General features: G+C 35.9%; 1 protein-coding gene across 21 annotated transcripts in view; it reads right to left on the bottom strand.

Moving 5' to 3' along the window:
- The window catches only part of CASK (calcium/calmodulin dependent serine protein kinase), a 226,463-nt gene that overhangs the window by 18,259 nt on the left and 184,659 nt on the right, over positions 1–23,545 (bottom strand). For 8 of the 21 annotated variants that reach the window (XM_040585277.1, XM_040585276.1, XM_040585281.1 and 5 more), the window contains 8 exons: positions 19,496–19,684; positions 18,896–18,974; positions 14,063–14,148; positions 12,229–12,297; positions 6,742–6,810; positions 5,351–5,386; positions 2,410–2,606; positions 1,069–1,184 (listed from right to left, as the gene is read on the bottom strand). In XM_040585277.1, coding sequence (XP_040441211.1) covers positions 1,069–1,184; positions 2,410–2,606; positions 5,351–5,386; positions 6,742–6,810; positions 12,229–12,297; positions 14,063–14,148; positions 18,896–18,974; positions 19,496–19,684 — 841 coding nt within the window. The remainder of the gene's footprint in view (positions 1–1,068; positions 1,185–2,409; positions 2,607–5,350; positions 5,387–6,741; positions 6,811–12,228; positions 12,298–14,062; positions 14,149–18,895; positions 18,975–19,495; positions 19,685–23,545) is intronic. The other 13 variants (XM_040585286.1, XM_040585290.1, XM_040585288.1 and 10 more) reach the window with 3 other exon arrangements.

Genomic DNA, 23,545 nt, shown 5'->3' with positions numbered 1-23,545 from the left:
AAATGACAATTACTGTTCTTTGACTTTCCTGGAATTTATTTTCAAATGACTTCAAAGGAAACATAAATTCTGAAGTACTGATATATTATGAGCTCTGATACCGCACACAGATTGCACAGGTAAAGAGAAATGTGAAAATACAGATTTATATTATTTCATTGGTGCATTCAAGAACGCAACTGAAATAAACCCAGAAATTAATGCAATATATAAAATATTTTCATTACACTGTTTGGACAAATATATCTTTTAATTCTAATAAAAATCTCTGCAAGCCTCTCAAGAGACCACAACATATTTATCATCACGGTATGTGATATCAATGCAAAAGCAATAGAAACAGTTTCAACACGTTGAGTATTTTATATTAAAAGGAGAAATGAACTAAATTCCGTTCATGAATGAATGTGTCTTCCTTCTTTACTACTAAAACTAATGAATTTTGCTCAGCAAGGATGTTTTACTTCACACTTCTACCTAAAACGATTTAATTTTTCAGCAGTCTAAATAGAAACCCAAAACTTAGGATTCAAGCAGAGATCACCTCAAGGAGGAAAAACTTCCTCAGTTTGTTCTATTTTGGGTAACTGTAAGTAACACACTGACTATGCCATGGCTCTTATTCCACTTCCAGCTGATTAGCACTTCAAGAAAAATGCTCTTTCCTGATGTTTTTACATATATAAGCTATAACTATAAACACATATTAACAAGGATGCTACTGAGAAGTCTTCTGTAGAGCACAGTACAGTTATATAGATTGCAAAATTCATATCCTGATTCTAGTATCTAGTGGTCCTTTAAATATAAACCCCAAAACAATGTAAGCCTATATTAGGATATATCACAATGCTTTTACTTTGTTGCAGCTTGCCTTTCACTGAATAAACTATATGTTTAAATAGCAAAGAACAAGCAGAGTAACGTTGGCATAATCAGAATTTTGGTTATATTTTCCTAAGTAACTCATTAGGTTTATATAACAGTGCCAGCTGAACAATTAATGGCAAGGTTTAGATTGTAAGAAATTTAACCTGTTAAAGATACTTGCATATTTTTTTTTCATACCTGCATTGTGCTTTGCCAAATATTTGTCTTTGTACTGCTTTTTTTTCTTTCCAAACCAAGTACAGCTGGCCTGTTGCTCCTGTTTGGTCTTCTCCATGGCAATACAAGCAACTCGCCTGGCATATGGAGGAGAAAAATTTTTTTTTTGTTGTGATCAATGATTTTTAAAAAGCCACACAGAATGAATTAGGAAAATAAGACTTTTTAATAGTACAAAAGTACAGATAAAACTTTGCAAACCCTTTTTTTTTTTTTTTTTTTTTTTTTTTACATTGTCTTAAAAGCACTTACATACAGAGGTATTTTGATAATAAAGAATATCTTCTTAGTGGTAGATCACTAAAGCTCCAGATCAAGTGAACGTGGGAGGAAGGGCGGCTACTAAAACGGCTGTAGGCTGCTTTGCACCAGATTAGACTGGAAGACCACTATAGTCTAAATTACTTCAGAGCAAGTTGTGTTGTGGAACTGTTTTGAGGTCGATCTTTAGGATGAAGTATTGCAAGTGTTCCTGTTGCAATGTATACCAGTGTCTCCCTTACATCAGGGCTTGCAAGAGAGCTCTTGAGATGGAATGAAATGTCTTGTCTACCTCTGCCTTCTAGCAAAATCTCTTTTAGCTAGTCCAGGTGGCACAGGTGCTGTTAAACCCTTTCCAACACTCTAATTCTTTTACATAACTAATCTTGTATGAAGTATTTTGGGCTAGATTATGTATACTGATAAACCTTCTTCCATTATGGCCATAACTGTAATGGCCCAGGACCTGCTTGTCAGAGCTTGTGCTGATACATTTGAAATATTTACTAAACAGCTTCTGCAAGAGGTTGTTTAAAGGTTCTGCACTGCTTTTGTGGTACTCATTGCCACTGCTGCTCATTGAATCTGTCATTCAGGAATCTTTGCACTGTGATTTCTTTCTACTTTTTGGCTTTCATTCAAAACCCATCAATGATCTTTGTGCTTTGTGTCTTGGCATATAAGCAGTACTGATGATAACACTGTTTAGAACCTAAAAGACAAATTAATTTGACCCCCTTACATAAACAATTTGTACGTAACCTTCAGTCATAGTTTCCTGTAGTATATCAGAAAGCACGATGTTTACTAACACAGGTGTTTATTTTTCTAATGTAACCACACATACAATATTGCATGCAACCCTTACTACTACGCATATATGAAAAAAAAATCAGTGCCACAAACTGAGGCAATCTATAGACTTTTTTTTTTGTAAAAAGAAAAAAATTATATAAAAACTAGCTATACAACAAAGAAAAGCATGAAAGACGGAAATAAAAGCAAAGCTAAATTAATTTTTATAGAAAATTCAAGTCATACCATTCTTGAAGTTCAGGAGAAGGAATAAGACCTGCAGTACCGTTTTTGGAGTTCTCAAGTTTACCCTGCCACCAGTTGTGATCATCTTTGCTAATGATTTGGATAATATCACCAACTCGGAATCTGATGCCAGCTTCTTTGCAAGGAATGAGGTCATCCTTCGCTGGATCATATTCAAATTGTGCTCTTACATATATCTATAAAAAAGTTTATAAAAGACACTGTGATGTTATTACTGGTACAGTATTAAGAGTACCACGTGAAAATTTGATCTGTGCATGTAGCTACACATACTATTTGCAACAAACAAAGGACGAAACAGAATGGCAAAAGCATGATAGTTGAAAATGAAACAGAACTCCCCAACCCAGCAAACAGTGAAGCTGTATGATGTTATTTTGAAAGCTCATGTCTTCTACCTACTTTAAAACCTGAACAGCAAAAATGAACACATAATAAACTGATAAGAGTTCCACAAATCAATATTAAATATCATGAATCATTACAGACTATAAACCAGTACGTTACAGCTTGAACTGTACTGTATTTTCCAACTGAAGTCCCATGAATTGTTTTAAAAATTTGTATGGCAGGAAATGTTATTGGACAGTATAAAGGACTTAGGTCACATTAATGATCTTTAGTATTTAGACTGAAATTTTGTACCTTGTTTTAGGACTAAATAGGAAGTCCTGTGTTGCACCTATTACACAGAGTTACTTGAGAGGAATATGGGAATTCTCTGCATAGTTTTTTCAGTAAAAATCTACTCCCATATAAATTAAAACTAATGACTTGAATAAGTTATCCTCTAAGAAACATTAACAGAAAGAAGGTCTCAACCCTAGAAAATAAAAATATAAGTGATCTCCAATTTTGGTTACTAATTAGAGCCCTGATGCACCCAAGGATCTTAAAATCGGAATTAAGTATGTCCAAGATGGGTAATTTCTACAGTTGATGAACTTCAAACATTACCCTATAGCATTTTAAAAAGCCATGTATACTCTACTCTGATTTTCTTACTGAAAATCAACTAGATTTAAAAAAAATAATTTACATTGCAAAGGAATATCTTTCACTTAAACTGCAACAGTTTTCAACTTTGCTCAAATTCTGCTCCAAAAATAGCTGTAACTATGCAGTGTTAGGACTATTAACAGCACTTTAAAAAGTTCATTTCTATAGCAATCCAATCTGCAACCCCACATATGAATAAATTAACTTAAAATGGCTAATTGCTACTATCTTGTACCTGCATTTTTATCTGTTTAAAGTGAGAGGATCAGATGATAATACCAACACTGAACTCAACTTTCAATATACTAAATCTGACCCTTGTTCTGCTGTGCACTGAGTGTGTGAGTTTAGACAAGCAACCAAACCTATTTTAATCACCTGAAAAATTGGATATTTTGCAATTGATTTATTTAGTAATTGGCTTTCTATGAAGTAATCAGCATTGAACCAATGCCTTATTTCCCCTCACCCTTATCTAATATAGGTCTAGAAATGTAGGTCGTATTTTTACCATCTAGAAACTTCCTTGCTTTTCAAGTCCCTGCTCCAGTTTGAGCCATCATCCACCAAATATTGGCAGTTCATGGAAGGTTACAGACTTCCTTACAGATAGCGATGTATCTGTTATCAAAGCCCTTACTGTCCTCGAAGATGACAAGCTACAAGAAAAATATGCTGGTTCAATGGGAAAAGACTCTTGGAAAAAACCAGGTAACTGGGTTTTTAAATGGTGCGAGTATGAGAAACACCATTATTCCAATATTGCCTTAAACAAAGGGTCTCTTCTCCTGGGAAAAAATACCTTGTGAGAGGTTAATGTAAACCTAAACACAACAGCTTGGAAGGTCTTTCATGGAGCCTTTCCAGGATTATGTTCAGGCAGCTGGGAACTTCAGAAAACAATAGAAAGTTGAAAGAATCATACATATATAAGCTTTAAAAATGGGAAACAAAGTGAGAGCAATCCATTCTTGTAACAGATGTTCCAACTAACTTAACCAGATAGCAGTATAAAAAGATTTTCAAAGACAACAGATCATGGAGTTAATTGACTCTTTTGAATGGAATTGCAAGAGTTGTTATTAAAACTCTTGGGAGAGAATGAGATTGAGTCCACTGCTAAAGAATCAGAGGCACATTCTGAAGGGGTTACATATAAATGGAGCAGTTACTGAAGATAAGTCACAAATCACTTGATGGTATGTGTTGATTTGGAGGCTGCAGTAAGAAAAGAAATCTTAAAATTGCAAGGAGAGTCATAGGGAGTCCTCTGTGGAGCCCTTAAAGACTTTCTTGGGATTCTCTGGAGAGGGAAGACCTTTCTTCGGTTGATGATGACATGTACTACCATCAGGTCAAGGTAACAAAGTTTAGGGAGGTTACTGAGTCTGGGCCTTAGGACTGAAAATTTAAGAGGCTATCTTCAGATTTCTCAACCCTTAATAGAAACTGTCATTGATGTTTTTTCTTTGAAGAGCTTTGTTAATGTTAATAATTAGTTATAGACCAACTCAAGCTTTAGAATCTTTGTCAGTATAACATTTTAGAGTAGAATATTAGACACTTGCCCTACTAGCCTCCACTTCAGCTAAAATACATGTCTGAGCTTTCCTCTAAGATGAAAATCTGCAGAGGTCACTGCACAACAGTAATTCTATTAATGTGTTCTGAATCAAAACAACAACTAGTTAAATGGACAATGACTTTGTAACTCTCACACATATGTACACATGAAAAAAAATGCTATTTTGAATTAGCCACAAACAAATGAGTTAAAAAGAAAAATGAAAAAAATGGAACAAATTTTCCAAGCTTAAATGTTTTAGTCCAGCACATACAGAATATGAGGGGGAAAAAGATAAGCAGGGATGTTCACTAGCAGCTAAGTTTACAAAAACTCCCATGGAGGATATCTATTCACCTGTCGTCCTTTTGGTTGTGTTGTCGATGGCAAGTCCTGCAGAATAAAGTCAACCCAGGAGAAGAAATTTTCATTTTACTTTTTAAGGGTACACAACACCATCTGTTAGTGATTCATATTACATTACAGTAAAATGGTAAGTCAGACAAAAGGATAAAACGTTGACCCATGTTTAGAAATATTTTTTTTCTTAAGAAAAATCAAACCCAGGCTGTTTAGCAGCAAGCTGAAGAAAGCAGGTAAAAAGTTTAAGCAGATAGAGAATGTGCTTTTTAATAAAAACTTCAGCATCTTCAACACAAAAGCACTGTCAAGTGAAAGAGGCTCTTTATGTGATGCCTTCTCCACTTAATATTTAGTCCTGTTTTTAAGAGAAGAATGGCTATTATGACTATTAAAAAAAATTAATGATGTATAATATGATTAATTGTGCCAAGGATTAAGATTCTAACTACTCATCATATTACAAATTCGATTTAATTCATGAAAGTTTTAATTTTTTCATTTACACAATTATTTTTCATTATATTAATTAATAAGCACTTTACCTTGTGGCAAATGATTTCTAAGTTGTAATTTTTTTAATAGTTAAAGAAGTAGTTACTCGTTTTTTTTGTTGTGTGCATTTTTTTTTTTAGCTAGTCCCATGAACTCATGATACTGCAGCACTCTTACTGAAGGAACTTGCATGTGTAGTTACTACATTGGTCCAAACGATGACAAATGATAAACAACACAAATTGCAACATTAATATACTTTAGAAAAACAGGAGATCACCACCGCCTTTCTACCTGAATATATCTGAAACTGAAGTACTTTGTGTTAAAGATGTGATGATAATAGCTTGGTTTGTAGTGCAGTTTAAAGCCACTTCCTTTCGCTTTTCATGTCCAGGCAAGGCTCATATTCCACAAAGTATGTGCACGTACCACAACAGCAGAGGGCACACCAATTCGTTAACTCAGATAGCGGAAACCAGTACACGTTCCAGTGGTCTCTCAAAACACAAAACTTAAAAAGAGTCTAAAATGTCTTGAAATACCAACTGCACAGTTATTCTTTCTTCAAACACTGCTTCCAAAGTTCAGGATGGAAATAAAACTTTCACTTTAAACCTTTGCGTAGTTTTGAGGAAACTGCTAACAATGAGTTATGAATGACTGAAGCCTCACATTACAGTTATTAACATTTAATTCACTATATGGCTTTTAATAAGGATATGTTGGAAAAAACTCTTAAAAAAAAGAAAACGGGGAGTTACATATGTAATAACCTTGGTTCTATCAGCAGGACAGAATTTTCCACTGACCACACAATAAGTAGAACAGTAATGGCAGATGAGCACCAACAAAACTTTCACGCTTTCTCTGTGTGGAACTGGAAATCTTACCGAAACAGAATTGTTAGTGCTGCTATGACCATTAGCTGGGGACTGTCTGGATGTAGAGGGGGAATCTCTCTGAAATAAGACACAAGGTTCATTAACAACACAACACTATCACAGGAACACAGATATTTAAAAGAACAGTTACATCCACAGCCTTATAACCATTTGCTTAGCTGCTTCATCTGTGAAAGTTTCCACACTACAAACTCCGTAAATCTGAGAAGTTTTTCCATAGTTAAAGATGCAGGTTTGACATTTTGATGTATGCTAGGTAATAACTATTTTTATAGTGCCTTAGCAATCAATCAGCTTTTTAATTACTGAGTATCTGCGACCTCTTATATCTCGGGTGGCTGACAATGTTAAAAGCTATTAGTCATACTGGCATCTTTGTTCAAGGTAATTATGTGAAAGTTATATACTGAATAGTCTTTGAATAGAATGAGGCACATATTCCATTTTAAAGATGCTTCTAAATCTTTTTTCAGCTATATTGTGGAAGTCAGTGTTCATCAGTTTCTATTCTATAAGACGCCTCAAAGGCACCAAAGCTAACACTCGAGAAGGAAGCTGGATACTTTCTTCTCCCTCCTCATCCACTTGAAAACACATTGAGGGTTTTTTCCTTCAACATTCTTATGAGTATAGAAGTATTAAACTCTGCCAAAATATATCACTTTTAAAAAGCCTCCTCTCTAGATCCCGACTACCAGTGTGGTCCTACACTTCAGTGGGGAGACAGCAGCTGCAGGGGGCATATGAGGAAATTCTACAGAAAGGATAACAGGAATTTCTCACTGGGTTTTGCAAAGGCAATGAGTCACTTGTAGAGAGATTTTCTTCACATGCCACTTTGATTGTATAGTATTTAATTCCATAAGATCAGATAATCGAGCCACCTCTTCAGGACATAAAATAATTCACTCAAACATCGTGAAAAAAAAATCCCCTTTACCCCCAAAAGAATTTTGGAATATAATAGTCCACATTGAAGGTCAATTTAGGAATGTCTGGTAATTTTGCATATCAAAGATAGCAGAAAACAAGGGCTAAAACAGTTTTCAAAGAAAACAAAGTTATCCCTGTCACATCTTATCAATACAAGTGCCCTTTGCGAACAAATGAAAAACCAGAATTGGAACTAAACTTTTCATGCAATATTAATCAGGTAAAGGTCCTCTACTAATATTCTCAAACTTACACTAATTATGTGATAATAGATATATAATAGTTAATTAGATAGCACTCATAGCTATTTTAAAGCATCAAGAAAAGTTAAAATGACAGGCAATACTTTGTCCCTTTGCTGCCTGTACCTTGATGTGCAGGCATGTAGAACTCATGTAGAACTTCTGCACTTTTTTGCAAACTCATTAGATATGATTTCACAGAAAGTTCCATATGAAGCTATCTAGATGCTTGCATTGATTTTAACAATAGTTGAGGACAGATCCGACAATATTATGCCTGTAAAATCATTGTGGTTCAAGGTCTGTAGGTCTGTATACTTCTGCTCCATGCATGAGAACAAAACACTCATTTGTCTCCCAAAACTATTGGCAACATCTAACAGACCAGGGGAAATCAGTTCTAATTCTATTTACAAAATCACTCCAGCATAACAAGTTTCAAATGTTCAAATGAAACCAAATAAGTCATTCATTATTGAAAAAAAAAGAAAAAAGAAAAGCCTCAACAAACCATTATTCCTTTTTTTGTGTATGGGATTATCAGCATCATCTTTACCAAATAGCAACTAGGAGATACTTTTTTTGAAAAAAAGCAGTGACTTCCTTCTTTTATGAAGAGATTTTCTGCTTCTTCCGCAATTCTGTCTCTGCCATTGTCTCACTTTCAAGAAGAAGTAAAAAATTAATTATACTTTTTTTTTTTAAACCTAGTTCGTTGTGATTTGCTAGTCTGTGATGGTTTAGCATGGGAAAGCCTTGGAAAGTGATGCAAAGTAATTTGGAGAAAAACAAGTTTACAGTAACTTGGAGAATGCCACTATTTCTGGACTCTCCTGAAAGCTTTTCCCTTTGAAGGAAATTTTCTTGGTTTGAGAATGTTTTGATTTGTATTCCTCCAACAATTCTCAACAGAAAACAGCATACTACTCAAAGCAAATGTTCATCATAACATACTGAGGAAAATACACATTTTCAGTGCTATTGGTGATTTCAGTACTAACTGTAAGAAACTGATCTATTGAGCTCATCAAGAGGCGTATCTACAGTTTTTAAATAATTAGGCAGTTCAGCCATATTTTCAAAGGCATTTAGATTCTTAATTTCCTAGGGACCTGCCTTTCTTTCCAAAAATAGCAGACTTATGTGTGGATTATGAAGGATAAATAAATGCATTTGACACGCAGCCCTATAGCAGAAGTCAATTATGTCTACTAAATGTGGCCTGATCAAATTCAATAGTGACAAAACCAGCCAGATTAATGACAGTCTTGCCAGATCCACAAAAATAAGCCCCATAACAACAAAACCCACGAAAACCCTAGAGACTTTCCAAAAACCTCAAAATACATTTCAATTTCAGTCTTGCTCAACTGCCTTTCTGGCAGTATTTTTAATAGAAATGTAAAAAAGGTTTAAGACTATAAAAAGTCACATAGTTTGAGCAGTAATGGAAACATTGCAAGACTAAAGGAATAAATCCATGGCGATTAGCACCAGATTTCAAAAATCTCCTATATAAAGGCTCTTCTTCTTAATGAAACAACTTAAGTGTTTCATGAAGACAATCTGAAACATAAAGGGTGTTTATAAAGAAAGTTTTCCAGTTAAAAAAAAAAAAAAAAGAAAATGTACTTCCCTTACCATTCTCACGTATCTGACACTATAAAAGATTACTTGGGGTGTTTTGTCAGTACGAAGAACGCAAATGTAGCTAGAGCAAAATGCTTACTCAGTTGGATAAAACTGAAATGTATGAACAGCATATGCAGTCATCAGCCTTACGGAGAATGTATTGCAAAAATTACTTAAGTTCATATTTATGTAAGTCTGTAATTTCCTGGGTATCTGAAGCAGAAAACAACATCTTGGCCACTGTGTCATCTAGATACCTGAGTAACGCAGGCCATTTGCCACACCAACGGCCGAACAAGTCATAAGCAAAGTCTGCTCCATGAAATAGAAGGCCTGGGTGCAGGAAAAGCCACAAATCCCCAAGAAACTTGCAACTATCCAGTTGAGATTTTGGAAACTGCCTAGTGACACTCAAGTACCATCACATACTACAGGGACAAGAACTCCCTAAATATACAGAAGTGGTTTAATATATGGAAAACACCACTATAACACTTCTCTTAAATGGAGAAAAATATGGCAAGTGAAATGCAAATCTCAAGTGATTTTAAAAGAAAATAACATCCCGTGCCCCTTTATTTATTTATATAAGGCATACAGATGGATTCTATATAGAAGACAGATCACCTCTGATTCTACTAACATTTAGTTTTTCTTATTCAAGATTAACAAGATGTTTTGCAGTCCAATGTGATTGTGGTAGAAACCTCAAGAAAACCCCCAGTTATTGATTCTGTTTTATATTCCTCTTCTGGTAAAACTATACTATGTGAGATGTGAGCACCACTCCATGACTGAAGAGAGGGGGGGAAACCAAACATAAATTTGTACTGAAATATTGGCAAAAAATACCTTAACTAGTAACATTATACTAGCGAAGACCCAATATCTCTGAATTTAACCTGCTAGAGGACATGAGAAGCAAGCTCTCTGTGTCTTAGCAATGTTGATTCAACATTCATTTTTAGTCTTTATCAATGGCTAAGAATTTGAGTTATCATCTGAATCACAATCCTGAAAAATTACCTGAAAAAAATTCTCTGTACCAAAGGACTAGTGATGCTTTAATAGGATGATTTAAAAATGTTGTTTTTTTGTGTACACTTGGTAACAGCTGAAAATCTAGCCAAAGTCATAGTGTGGCTGAGTAGCTGGAACACTCAGCCCCCTCTGATTAAATGAATGCTAAATGCCATGAAGTGTGATAAGTAGACATGCTTATTTATTTTGCTTTGTCTTTGACCACATATTTCTAGTTTTGCTGTTTTTTGCAAAGGAAGGTAAAAGTCCATTTTCCCCTCTTCTGTGAATCAGTCATGAAGAACCTAAGGACACAAAGCTAAGGAAAAGAGATGGCCTGCTACAACTAAAATGACACCCAATGGTATTAATCTAAAGCTGTATGCCAAATTATTTTTTCCAAATAATCATCTCCCCAGCAGCTCTGTAGTTTCACCAGTTTCTGTATTTTAATATTGGGAAGTGAGATATCACTTATTATTACTGCTATTACAGCACAGTAGTTAATATATAAATTTGTCAGCACACTCTAAATTTTCTATTTGAAGTTTTTTTTAAAGCCTTTGCATTTCATGAAAAACTTTTGCTTTCATACTTATACCTTTTAAGAAAGTCAGCCTCATAGGTGAAAATCTGTCAAACCTTCTACCTCTAAACCCTTTTATTTCTTGTTGACTTCTATTAGAAGTACAAAAGGCAACCCAAAAACTGTATTTTTTTTTCCTGCATACAGATTGTTCTGACAATCACAGCAGCAGTTTCTGTGTGTTCTAGCATCTGCTGAGACACAAGAACAATTAGGGTGAAATCACAGCTCTAATTAAGATAAGGTGCTTGACTTCAACGGGGACTGTGATTTCACTCTCAGAATTCTAATTTGGGAACTGTTTGTGCAGTTAAGCATGTGGCACAGAAAGACTGGCATCCTCTACACAGTGCATATGCCATCTGTATGCTTAAATTGGAACAGTATGTCTCAAGTAGCCATTTTCTAGAATTTAATTCCCTTCGGCTGCAGTCTGGAATATAACTTTGTGAGCAGAAGGGAATTAAATGTTACTGTGCAAAAACCACACCACCAAGTTTCTAGTTCAACAAGAACTAACTCCAAATCTGTTTTTCTTCTGTAATGACAAATACCATTTTTTCTCATGGAAACATACTATTAAGCCACATGTAACTGTTACAGACAACCATCACAAATTTACCTCAACAGGGTTATACAGAAACAGATTATTCAATTAACCCTTAACAGCCCAAAGCAGCAAATAATGTTTGATGCCTAAAAAAAGGAGGATTGTTCCTCAGTTTGGGAACTTTAATAGACTTCCTGGAGAATGAGTTTAAATTGTAATTTTTCAAAGGGGTTCCTAAATGCATGAGTTGAGGATCCCCTTTCCTGTGTTTTTTTTTTTTTTTTGATAGGCTGTAAAGAGTTAGTTAAGGTGCTGATGAGATGAATATGAAGGCAGGGCTGAGTAGGTAGGTGGGACCTACTCATGTTCCGTTATCTTTGTTGTAAAATTGGTGTGCGTGATCTAACAGGACAGGCAGAAACAATTTCCCAGAAAGCAGTAACATTCAGCCATCAGCAGGCAGTTAGTTACAGGACTGAGGAAGAAATGGGATGGTTCATTAAATTCATTACCTCACAGGATGAAGACTGTGTGCGATAACTTGGCACAATCTTAAAGGTAATACTTCCACGCATTTCCCTCTGCAAAAAGAGAAGCACTTCTTTAAAGACTAAGATATTGAAGATAAAATGTCCATAATCATTAATGCTTGAAAGGAAAGCATTATAGTTTGAGAGCAGCAGTATGTTTTCCTAAAGTAAATACTCAGAAAAGCTAAAATGCCATGACTAATTTGTCATTTCACTTATAAACAAATTTAAGTTGTCTCTCATTAATCTAAAAGATAAACATACATTATTAGTTTGTTCGCCTGACCAGATTTTGAATGCCTAGAACCTAAAGCTGTCTTTTAAGGTGAGAGACGAAGAGATGTGTAGGTTTCTTCCATGTCAATATTTTCTTTGTAGCTATATTCTTGTGATCCACGGAGTCTTATGCAAGAAATAGTCTTCTAGCAAAACAGAACACGGGGTCTGCCAGTTTGCATTTACTACAGTGTATGAATATTCATAACAAGTAGTAACTGCAGGATAGCAGCAGACTGTGGCAACATATTTGCTCAACCATATCTTCTTAAATCACAGTTTGAATATAAGGGACACCACATGGCTGACAACTGCAGGACTTGATCTGGGCAGAAAGGTAAGCAGATCACTCCAAATGATCTCTGAGCTTTCCCCCTTTCACTCTTTGGCTGGCTTATCATGATAAAAAAATTATATTTGCCTGGACTCACTTAAGCTTGTCTATACGGTCCTGGATGCAACAGAAGGATTAGTGATATCATCCAAGATCCCAAGGTTAGGGCTGCATGCAGAAAAATCTGCAAGTGTTATGGAATATCAAACTGACTCTAGTAGCAAGGCCCAAGATGAAATTTTCCTGCAAAAAGACACTGTCTGAGCTCAAAATATCTTTTTTTCTTTGTAACATCAATAACCATGAACCACAACAGTTATAAATTGAAAGAATGGGTGTTCCAGCTACATATAAGAAATACATTTTTCCCTATGATGACAATTATTGGAACAGGTTGCCAAAAGAGACACCTGTCCTGCCAAATCTCTGTCCTTGGCTATTTTCAAGGCTTAACAAGACAAAACCCTGAGCAACCTGGGCTGCATTCAATGCTGACCCTGCCTTGTGCAGCAGATTGGACTGGAGATCTCCTGAGGTTAATTCCAACCTGAATGGTTCTATGATTTATTATATTTGTATTTGTGTAGCAATTACTCCAATAGTCAACAGAAGTTTCTTTTCTCTCATAGTATACTCAGCGACTACACTTGGTGTAGACTGAAGATTCAAAATAAGAATATGATTTTTTATAGACTAGGGATCAGTAACAGGAGGAAAGCAGTATTTTTCTGTTATGCCCACTAGAGACAAGAGAAGAAACTCCTGCATTTCAACAAAGGAAACTCAGACATTACAAAAAAAATTTCTAAAATGTAGAAGAGTTATATACTAAAGTCAGCTACCTGGAGAGTTTAGGGAACCTTCATTACTCAATATTTTTTAAGAGTTGGTCAGACATACACCTGTCAAGAATGGTTGGGTGTCAATAATCCTGACTATGGGAGTAAACAGAACAAATAAAATGACACCTGGAGGTGCCTTCTACCATTCCTGGGTATAAGGTGCAAAATAGTGACTACTAAAGAACAGGGGAAAGCCTGCAGAACGCTTTTAACAGTTGAACACGGAACTCTGTGTTACATGCACATGTAGGCTATCAAGAATAGAAGCAAAAGGAGAAGTCACAATGCAATTACATAAAAGTAGTTTTGTCAAAACAGGACAGGTGCTTTTATAAAGAACAGGAGAAAGATTTCAGGCACTTACAAGCATTTTTTGTAGTTGTTCTACAGTTTGATTTGCCACACTGATTCCGTTTATTTCTCGGATTTCATCCCCTACATGTAGTGTACCTGTGGAGTTAACAAAACACACACACAATCACCTCAAACACGTTTTTACAATTTGAGATAATTGTAAGACAGTACTAATATTCATACAAGGCATAAATACGAAACAAAATTAAAATAAGTTTTTTGGCTAGATTCAGAAAAGGACTTTGGTAGCTATGTATTAGTTACCAAAGATTATGAATCCATCTTTCAGAATGCAGTCAATGCACCAGCATGAGGTGCCCAGGCTGCCCTTAAGGTACACGGGGCAAACATCAGTCCCTTACAAGAACACTGCAAAAACCCACACATTGAAGAGAAAGTCATCTACAACTAGTCAGCTGAAAACATTCAACAGAGATATTCAAGCAGCATTTTATCAGATGACTACTTAATGCATTTGGCTTCTAGACATAGTCTTGATTTTATCTGTCAAACCACTGTATTTTTTAATTTCTCTGATTTTGATTTGCCATAGTTACAACACGCATTTTCTGTATGTACACGTGGGTTCAGCTTGAATCTAAATGATCGGTGTGACCACCTACAATGTCAGATGATGAAACAAATGTCTGCTTAGCTTAGACAAGTCATAAACTGACCTGCCGAAGCTGGGATGGGAATGGCACGCTGCAGCATGGCTCTTAACATTACTACAAAAGCTCAACAGGGAGGAGGCAGCAAGGAATTATCTTCCAGATCAGAAGCAACCTAGAAGGCTCTTTTTGGATGATAATTTCTGACTTGAGTAGCTCAAGCCTACCTAATTCTCTAGCAGCTCTCAAAAAAGACTTCCATGGTTTATTATTAGTCAGCTGTTTCTCATATATAATGAAATATGACAAGACCATTTACTTCACATATATTTCTTTTTGCTGTATGATTTACATAATTTGTGCAAGCATCCTTTCCTAAATACTGTCCCTAATAAAATTACTGTACCTAATATAATTAATCTTACTTGGAAAACTAGTAACCAGCAAACATTTCCTAAATTAAACCATACATTTGAAAAATTACCTGAAAAAAAATCAATCAACTAGATCCCTGAAAAATCCTTAAAATTCTTGTCCTGATCCAAAATAGTCAAGTTTTTCCAAAGAACACCATGCAAGCAAAACTTTCAGCTGGACAAACGTATGAAAATCTAACTGTGTGCCTGCTAAACCCAAGCACAGCCTGAACGAAGGAGAAGAATCCCCAAAAGTTCTGTTGCTCTGATTCCCGTTGGGCTCTCTTCTGTGAAACAGAAGCTCATTTGGCAGTGCTACAGAAGAGAGCCCAATACAATAACTTGCAGTACTCTCAAGGGTAAGTCCTTCAGCCACATTAAATGCTCTGAACAATTCTACAGCTGATCTGCTGACAACGAAATTATAAAAAAGGATTCATCACAATTTTTCTTCTACTTTTCAGTAGAAAATTTATCATAATTTATAGTTTACTGAATGTGAATGCAACAGTCCTACATCTGAGTTTCAAATTAATCTAGTTCACATCTAGAATATTAATGACCAAATCTCTAGTGAAACACGTTGAAAGTTCAGTTTTGGCAGACTTTCGCAGAATGGCATTCAATACCCAGTTCTTAAAAAAAAAGTCTTAAAAAAAAAAAAAAAAAAAAAAAAAAAAAGGCTCTGTGTTGACCGTATCATGCTAAAATTAAATTCTGTTTGAAGTGAGTGTAATTGTTATTAAACAATAATACTGAATCAGAAAAAGCATGTGTCCTGGAATAGTATAAAGATTCTTTGGCATTATTAAAATAAAATTCTGATGGAAATAAATATTAGAAGGAGAATCAGACTCAGTAATATCCCTGTATCAAATCAGTTCAATAGTGCACTTAAATAAAAGCCCCTCTTCTGGAGCACTTCCCATTTCTGTTACTCTGACAGAAGTGACTGTTGTTCTGCTCATGTCTGGAATAGAGCAGTATACATAAAAGTATACATAAAAGGAAATAAAGCATGGACATTTAGCAGTAGATGGTCATTCTATGAGGGAAGAGGGTTATTATTTGCAGAAACTTCTTACTCTTTATAAATATTCTTGTTGGAAGAGTATTCGTGACATCTTTGAGTAACAAATCTTCCATACCATTTGTAGTTCCCATGATAGCTAGGCTTAATCATCTAATTTTGGTTGCTTTTGGTTCCTTCTCTATCGACACTGCAGAGTTTATTTAGAACCTAAGCTATTCATGACTTACTGACGTATAACACCTCTGTAATAACAAATAATGGATGTATTTCTGGAGTAAATGACTTCATTCTTTGTCTTTGCAAGAGAGAGTGAAGACAGTTTTAGGAAGTGTGTGCTCTTGCTCTGCACAGAAGTATGAGAAATCCTACCCTATTAGGAAGAAGACAAATTATTGGAGTCCCTGTTTGGAAACATGTCTTGTAGCCAAAGGAAAGTGAAAGCTTATGAATGTATAATCTTATTTTCACCAAGTCATCACATACGTTTTGTTAGAATTGAATAAAACTTATCAGGGGTATCAATGTCTTAAAAATCGGTATGAGTTTTACATTAAGTCACTTTAAGAATGTAGCATAGAAAATGTGCAACTGCTGTTCTTCTGGTGAGGTTAAATGGGCAGAGCCAGTAAGTCCTCCCTCTTCTTTGGAAATCTTCTTAAATGTCATACTGGGACCATGTTCTTAAACGCATCTTAAGAATGAATTCACATTAAGCACGTATGCCCCCAAACCAGTCAGCACCAAAAGCCCCACGGGTTAACGTACTGAGAGTTGCTGAGAACTCAGGCTATATGGAGTTCTGCTGAAAATGATATTTACAGTACGAGTAGTCTAAACAGAATCCACAGGTAAAAACTAAACAGACAACTGAGCTAAGTTAAGGCATAGACATAAAGGTGAAAGCTAAGACATAATTAAAAGCCTGAGATCTAAGATACAATTTATTTACTTATCCTAAAAAAGCATACAAGTCAACAAAAGGACAATTTTTAATGACTGAAACTGGTGTTTCATTTTCATTGAGCTGAATTCTGTGGAAGGTGCATCTTTAGAGGCCTATCTTCCCACTCCAGCTCCCCCACCTTTTGAGTAAGGACAACTATAATGAGCAGGGCGAGATGTAGCTGGCAGAGTCGGGAGGCAGACTTCGCAGCACTACGGTTTTGTGACCGGGAACTGTGTAGCTTGTACTTAATAGCGCTAGACCTGAAATTACACAGTTCCTGTAACCCTCTCAGTAGAGCTACTATCTAGTCATTGCTGTTATTGCCTGGCAGTTCTCCACATAGCAAGAGGAGACAGCAAAAACAACAACATAACCCCCCGCCCTGAAACATAAAAGCCACAGATCCTGTCAATAGGGTTCAAAGACATGTTGTGCTTGAGATCATTGCCGACTTACATTTGTGTTGTTCTATTCAGTAAAAAAACTCTAAATCTAGATATGTTGAATGAAGCAATGAAGCTGAGGCACCTAGAGCACTAATAAAACCAGACACGTTAAAAAAAAAGATTATAATACTACAGAAACACTTTTCGAACTAAACCTATGTGCAGAAGAGCTACCTTAGTTAGATGAAGCACATATAGGTTAAATTTCCCAAATCTTTAGAAATAAAAGACACTGTATAATTAAAAAGAACAGAGTTTTATAATGGGCATAGCTGGATTTTTTTACCCAGTTTTAACAGGTTTAAAAAGTTTTAGTACCTCCATTATGGAACACAGTCATGTGAAACAACACTCTGCAGAGGATCAGCACTACCTAATTACAGTTGAAAGAAAACCCTCTTCCCAAGAAGTTTAGAGCAATCTCCTTTTAAAATCACTTTTAGAAGCCAAATAAATTTCAATCCAGCGGGTCCTCTACAGGAATATAAAGGTCTATATGAACTGCATCTTTGCTTGCATGAAAAGTTTTATCTTACCTGCTTCTTGACAAGTTTGACCATATCAAGGAGATAAAATGAATATATCATGGAAAGGATGATGTTCCCTTTCCCTGTTTTATGTTTTGTCTTCCTAAAAGGAACTTTGGTCTGACAAATGATGAAAATTTTTGTGTTCATCAAAAGAAAAAGATGACAAACTGGAAAAATTAAAGTAACCCTTTCTAAGGGTGCAATCCAAACTTGCAGCTAAAAACCTACCAGGGAAGTTCATGCTTAAAAGTAGGACAAAGCCCAGCTACTTTTTGACATCTGACCTGGACACACAAAATGGAAAAAAGGAGTAGACTGAAGATGAGAAAAGATGCATGTTTGCAGGGCTTGCCACAGTAGTGAAAACTGAAAATAAAGAGTCAAGTTCTAGGCACAAGAAATATTTTTATTTCAAAACCCATTTTTATAAGCCTCAGCATCAGAAGTACACAAAGATCCTTAAGAATTGTGTGAAAATACATGGAGAAATTTAAATATTTTGTGGCACAAAGCTCTTTCATCTTTGCTGTAACTGGTCTAAGGATATTTTTTTTTTTTTAAACAGAAGATTAAGTAAGTATAGCTCCAGAACTATTGGTACTTCATTCTCTTACTGAGCTATGCTCCTGTTATCCTAATTAAGGCCTAAATGAAACATAGCAGGTCCTCATCTCAAAATGCTGGCAGACATCTGCTCCTGGAAGTTAACAAAGGCAGTTAACAGGACTCCGTCCAGATAGAGAAGTACATTACTATGGAATAGTAGCAATCGAAATGAGGACTATGTGCCATTACACAGTTTGTACAAAATTATCTAAATAATTGTGTTTGAAGACAAAACTATTTGTGACACATAATTACCTTGCCGGTGAATCATTCCTCCGTGCATAATTCTTGCCACAATGCAGTGGTTCAGCTCATTCATTTTTAAAGTGATTCCCTAAAAAAAAAAGTTTATACTTTTAAAATGGAACATTAAGCAGTGTGATTCTTTAGTGGTTAAGAAAAGTCACTTTTCCTAAAAGCTTGAAGGCAGGGTGTAAATTTTAAGGTTAAAAGAAACACTTTGCCACTCACTTAAATATGAGTAATGAAAACAGATACTATTTATATGTGAAGATGCAATACTTTAATATATAAGCATATAAGATTCTGGTTTGTTGAAAATACAATTTCGTATTGAAATGCAAAGTGTTCAGTTTGGTTTAAAGCCTAATCTGCTATAACTACTACAAGGTTGTTTTTAAACAAAAACACCTCCAGTGGTACAGCACTAGTATGAATGCACACATGGCGTTTTAAGTTAAGCATATACACAGGAGGATAAGTATTTACAATGGCTGCTGAACTATTCTATTTATACTGGCAACCCTCCTTCCAAGTGCAGAAACTGTCATTAAAATCATAATACCGGTCTTTACTAGTACAGAGACAAGAAATATACTGAGGTTGCCTCCATACCATTGGTTCATCTGTGTTCTTCTGGAACTGCACCAGTCGAACTCGTGTTACATTCTCCATATCCATGTCGCCGTTGGCGCTTTCGGGAGAATCTCCGTTTAAGTATGGAGAGGTGGGAGGAGGTGTAACTCTCAGCGCTTCATCACTGTAAACTTCATGTGCCACTACATCATGAGTTTGAAGTAAGGCCTAGAGGAGATTACAGCAACAAAATATCAGACTTCCATCATCTCTGATGCTCTCCACTCATTCCTTATAATGATTTTTTAATCTTTTTGGAAATTAAAGGAAGTCCTATAGGAACTTTACCCTTAAAGAAGTCTAAAACTCCAGCAGACTGCAAATGCATACACACATATCTAGCCTTTTAAATCTGCATAAGTAAACCTGATTTTCTACTGTAGATACCTCAGTGAGAATGATGCTGCTTCCCTCTCCCCTATCTTCTCAACACGTGCAACATGTCAGAATGAAACCATCTTCATTTATGTGCCTAGACACAGAATTAGGAAGCTACTTGTCTGAGCTAACTAATTGAAAATAATTACACTAGTAAAATTGAAAGGTATTCAGATCCCGTGGTATTTTATTCTAATAAAGACAGACTGTGGATCGGTATTGAGTAAAAGAATGAAATCTTGCTTTTTGTTGTTTACAAGCATAATCACTTCCATATTCTCCCATCCCCCTAGAGCACAGACCCAGCACAGCAACACTGAGTTCAAAATGCCTGATGAAAATTACAATCTAAACAAACAAACTGATTAAATACTACTTCATTAGTTTTACTGTGTTTCTTGATGCAAAGAGTGGTACAAAACCTAATTTATTAAATGTATTTAAATAACTTTATCGTAGAACCATTTAGGTTGGAAAAGACCTTTAAGATCATCAAGTCCAACGTTAAGCTAACACTGCCAAGCCCATCACTAAACCATGTCCCTAAGCACCGCATCTACATGACTTTTAAATGCCTCCAGGGGTGATGACTCAACCACTTCCCTGGGCAGCCTGTCTGAGCGCTTGGCAACCCTTTAAGTGAAGAAGCTTTTCCTAATATCCAATCTAAACCTCCTCTGGTGCAGCTTGGCTTGAGGCCATTTCCTCTTCTCCCGTCTTTGTTACCTGGAGAAGAGACTGACACACACCTTGCTCAAGCCTTACAGGTAGTTGTAGAGAGTGACAAGGTCTCCCCTGAGCCTCCTTGTCTCCAGGCCAAACAACCCCAGTTCCCTCAGCCGCTCATCTTTACACTTGTGCTCCAGACCCTTCACCAGCTTTGCTGCCCTTCTCTGGACACACTCCAGCACCTCCATGTCCCTCTCGCAGTGAGGGGCCCAAACTGAACACAGGGTTCAAGGTGTGGCCTCACCAGTGCCCAGTACAAGGGGACAATCCCTTCCCCAGCCCTGCTGGCCGCACTGTTTCTGATACAAGCCAGGATGCTCTTGGCTTTCTTGGCCACCTGGGCACACTGCTGGCTCGTGTTCAGCCGGCTGTTGACCAACACCCCCAGGCCCTTTCCCACCAGGCAGCTTTCCAGACACTCGTCCCCAAGCCCGTAGCGTTGTGTGGGGTTGCTGTGACCCAAGTGCAGGACCCAGCACTGAGCCTTGTTGAACCTTGTACAGTTGGCCTTGGCCCATGTGGTAAGTCATGCAACTGACTGTGTAAGAACTCTAAGCTAGGGCAAAGACAAGAAGCCTGTACAACCATAAAAAGTGTAGCATAGTATTACAAGATAAAAGTCTACAAAGTGTAAACATTTGCAAAGCAGTATTCAATAGTACCAGGCTTTTTAATGGTATGAATTCTGCTGTTGTCCTGGGTATCTTTAAAAGCATCATATCACATCCATTCTGCATCTGCATTCAACTCTTAATAATGAGTATATTATAGCTTGCTTGCTTTCTTCCGAAAACTAAATATTATTTATATGTGAACGTGCTAGTTCTAGTATACTAACTCATCAAGGATCAGAGACAGATCCTGTCTCCATATCCAAAAGGCTAGGTTTCTCAGATAAGGATTGATAAATCAAGCCTGGTTCTTAACAATATCTCTACAATAGTAGAGATATCAGCCACCACCACAGCTAGGTCAATCTCTATTAAAGTTAACATCATGTTAGTTTTTGTTTAAATGCTCGTAACTTTTAACTTGCAAAACCCATCAGCCTTGCCAGGCTTGAGGTTGACCATCTAGGTTTTGTTTTGGCAGAGAAATTTAACTCTGCAATGTCTTAGTATTCAATTCAAATGTTTAAGCAGAACCTAAACTGAAAAAAAGTTATAAAAAGACATCCCTACAAGATGTAATTCTCATGTGGAAACCAAGGCAGAAATGGGATTTTCATGGTCTCTACAAAATCCTAACTTTGTTCCCAAAGTAGGACTTCTAAAGTTATATACCATGTTATAAAAGATAATTTCATAAATAGTTTAAGTTCCATTTCCTCAAACCAATTTCAAACTACAGGTGGGAATTGTAACAATAGAATGGAATTTCCTGAACTAGCAATGCTCTGTTCACATTTCCTCCTGCTTTTCCAGTGTTTCAAGTCCACCTACATATATGTTTTTTAGTTAAATACTAACTTATATCTGCATTTTTTGGTTTTCATCTTATTTTGTCAACCACTAAGCTCAAACTTGCCACAATTCCTCTGCATTAGTCTGTACTATGGAAGCAACATTTTATATTAAGAGATATGGACCACATATGCAAGTTAAACCACTTTAATTAAATAAATTCTTATTTTGGTTTATTTAATTGGGTGTAAATTTATGTATGAATACTCCTACATAAGTCTAAGCATTTAGCTTAATTCTTGTTCTAGTATCTGAAAACTGTTTGCAGTTGTCCCAAGACAAGAGCAGCCATGGGCAATCATGCCTTAGTTCTGGCTGCTACAAAAAGCATCTATTCTAGGAGTAAGTGTGGTCTTGGCTCCGCATGCAAGCACTCTTTAATAAAAGAGCAGGATGATCTTTGTGCTTCCTTCAGCTCCATCTGCTCAAAGGTCTCACTGAGCTTCATGCACCTGCCTGTACCTGTTACACTCTCCACGCTTCAATACTACATTTCTCATGTAATTCAGGGCCTTACATTTGTTTTACATCAAATACTTGCCTTGCTTTATGTATTTATTTTAGCAATAAAATATGGTCTGTTTAAACCATTTCAAAAGTTCACAATTATATGAGATGATGTCTGGATGTGTTAACAAAAATACACACAAATTCAGAATCACCAGATATTAAAGTACAGCAAGCTCAATTTAAATATTGTAAACATTTAATATAAAGACTGCTACTGGACTTTACTTAAAGGTACTTGTTTTCATGCATTTCTGTCATTTTTGATAATTTAGATTTTTTTTCCTGTCTCTCCTTTGCAGACCATGATAATCCTGCTGAAAGTAAGTTTAGTGAGAACAACTGCTTTCTACTATACTGCAGGATCATTGTCTGCAAAGAACAGTGCAGGAAGGCACTTGATGATGAATAAAACCTTTGTATATAATTAGGTAAAAGTTTCCTAGAACAGCAAACGTTTCAATTGCAGCAAACATATACAATGGAAACTTTTACAGATAAAACTGGCACATTTGAAAAACGACTCAAATTTACATAACGGAGTAAAAGCTCCTTGAAATTTGTACACAACAGATGAGGTACCTAATAATCTTTTAAAGAATTCTTAAATTAATTATCTGCTGAAAGACCTTTATGTAAAATTCACATATATTTCTTTAAATTAAAATGTTATGCACGTACAGACCAAATTCGTAATTTATTCCTGTACCCATAAGGTACATGAGTAAAACAAAACTAGATCAACAAAAATCTTTGAACTCTAAGATCTCAGTGCCAATAAGAGTACATACAAACACATACTTTATTGGCTTTGGTTCTGTAAAGGCCTATACATAGTCTAAACCACTAACACTGTGTCTAAGTAAATGAGACAGACTATACTCCATTGTCTTCTGATTAAGTATATACATTAGAAGATAATATAAATATTAGTAAAATACTCTATTATCAC

Source organism: Falco naumanni, chromosome 2 (genome assembly GCF_017639655.2).
Source record: "Falco naumanni isolate bFalNau1 chromosome 2, bFalNau1.pat, whole genome shotgun sequence".
Classification (NCBI taxonomy): domain Eukaryota; kingdom Metazoa; phylum Chordata; class Aves; order Falconiformes; family Falconidae; genus Falco; species Falco naumanni.
This window is presented reverse-complemented; position numbering and strand designations above follow the sequence as displayed.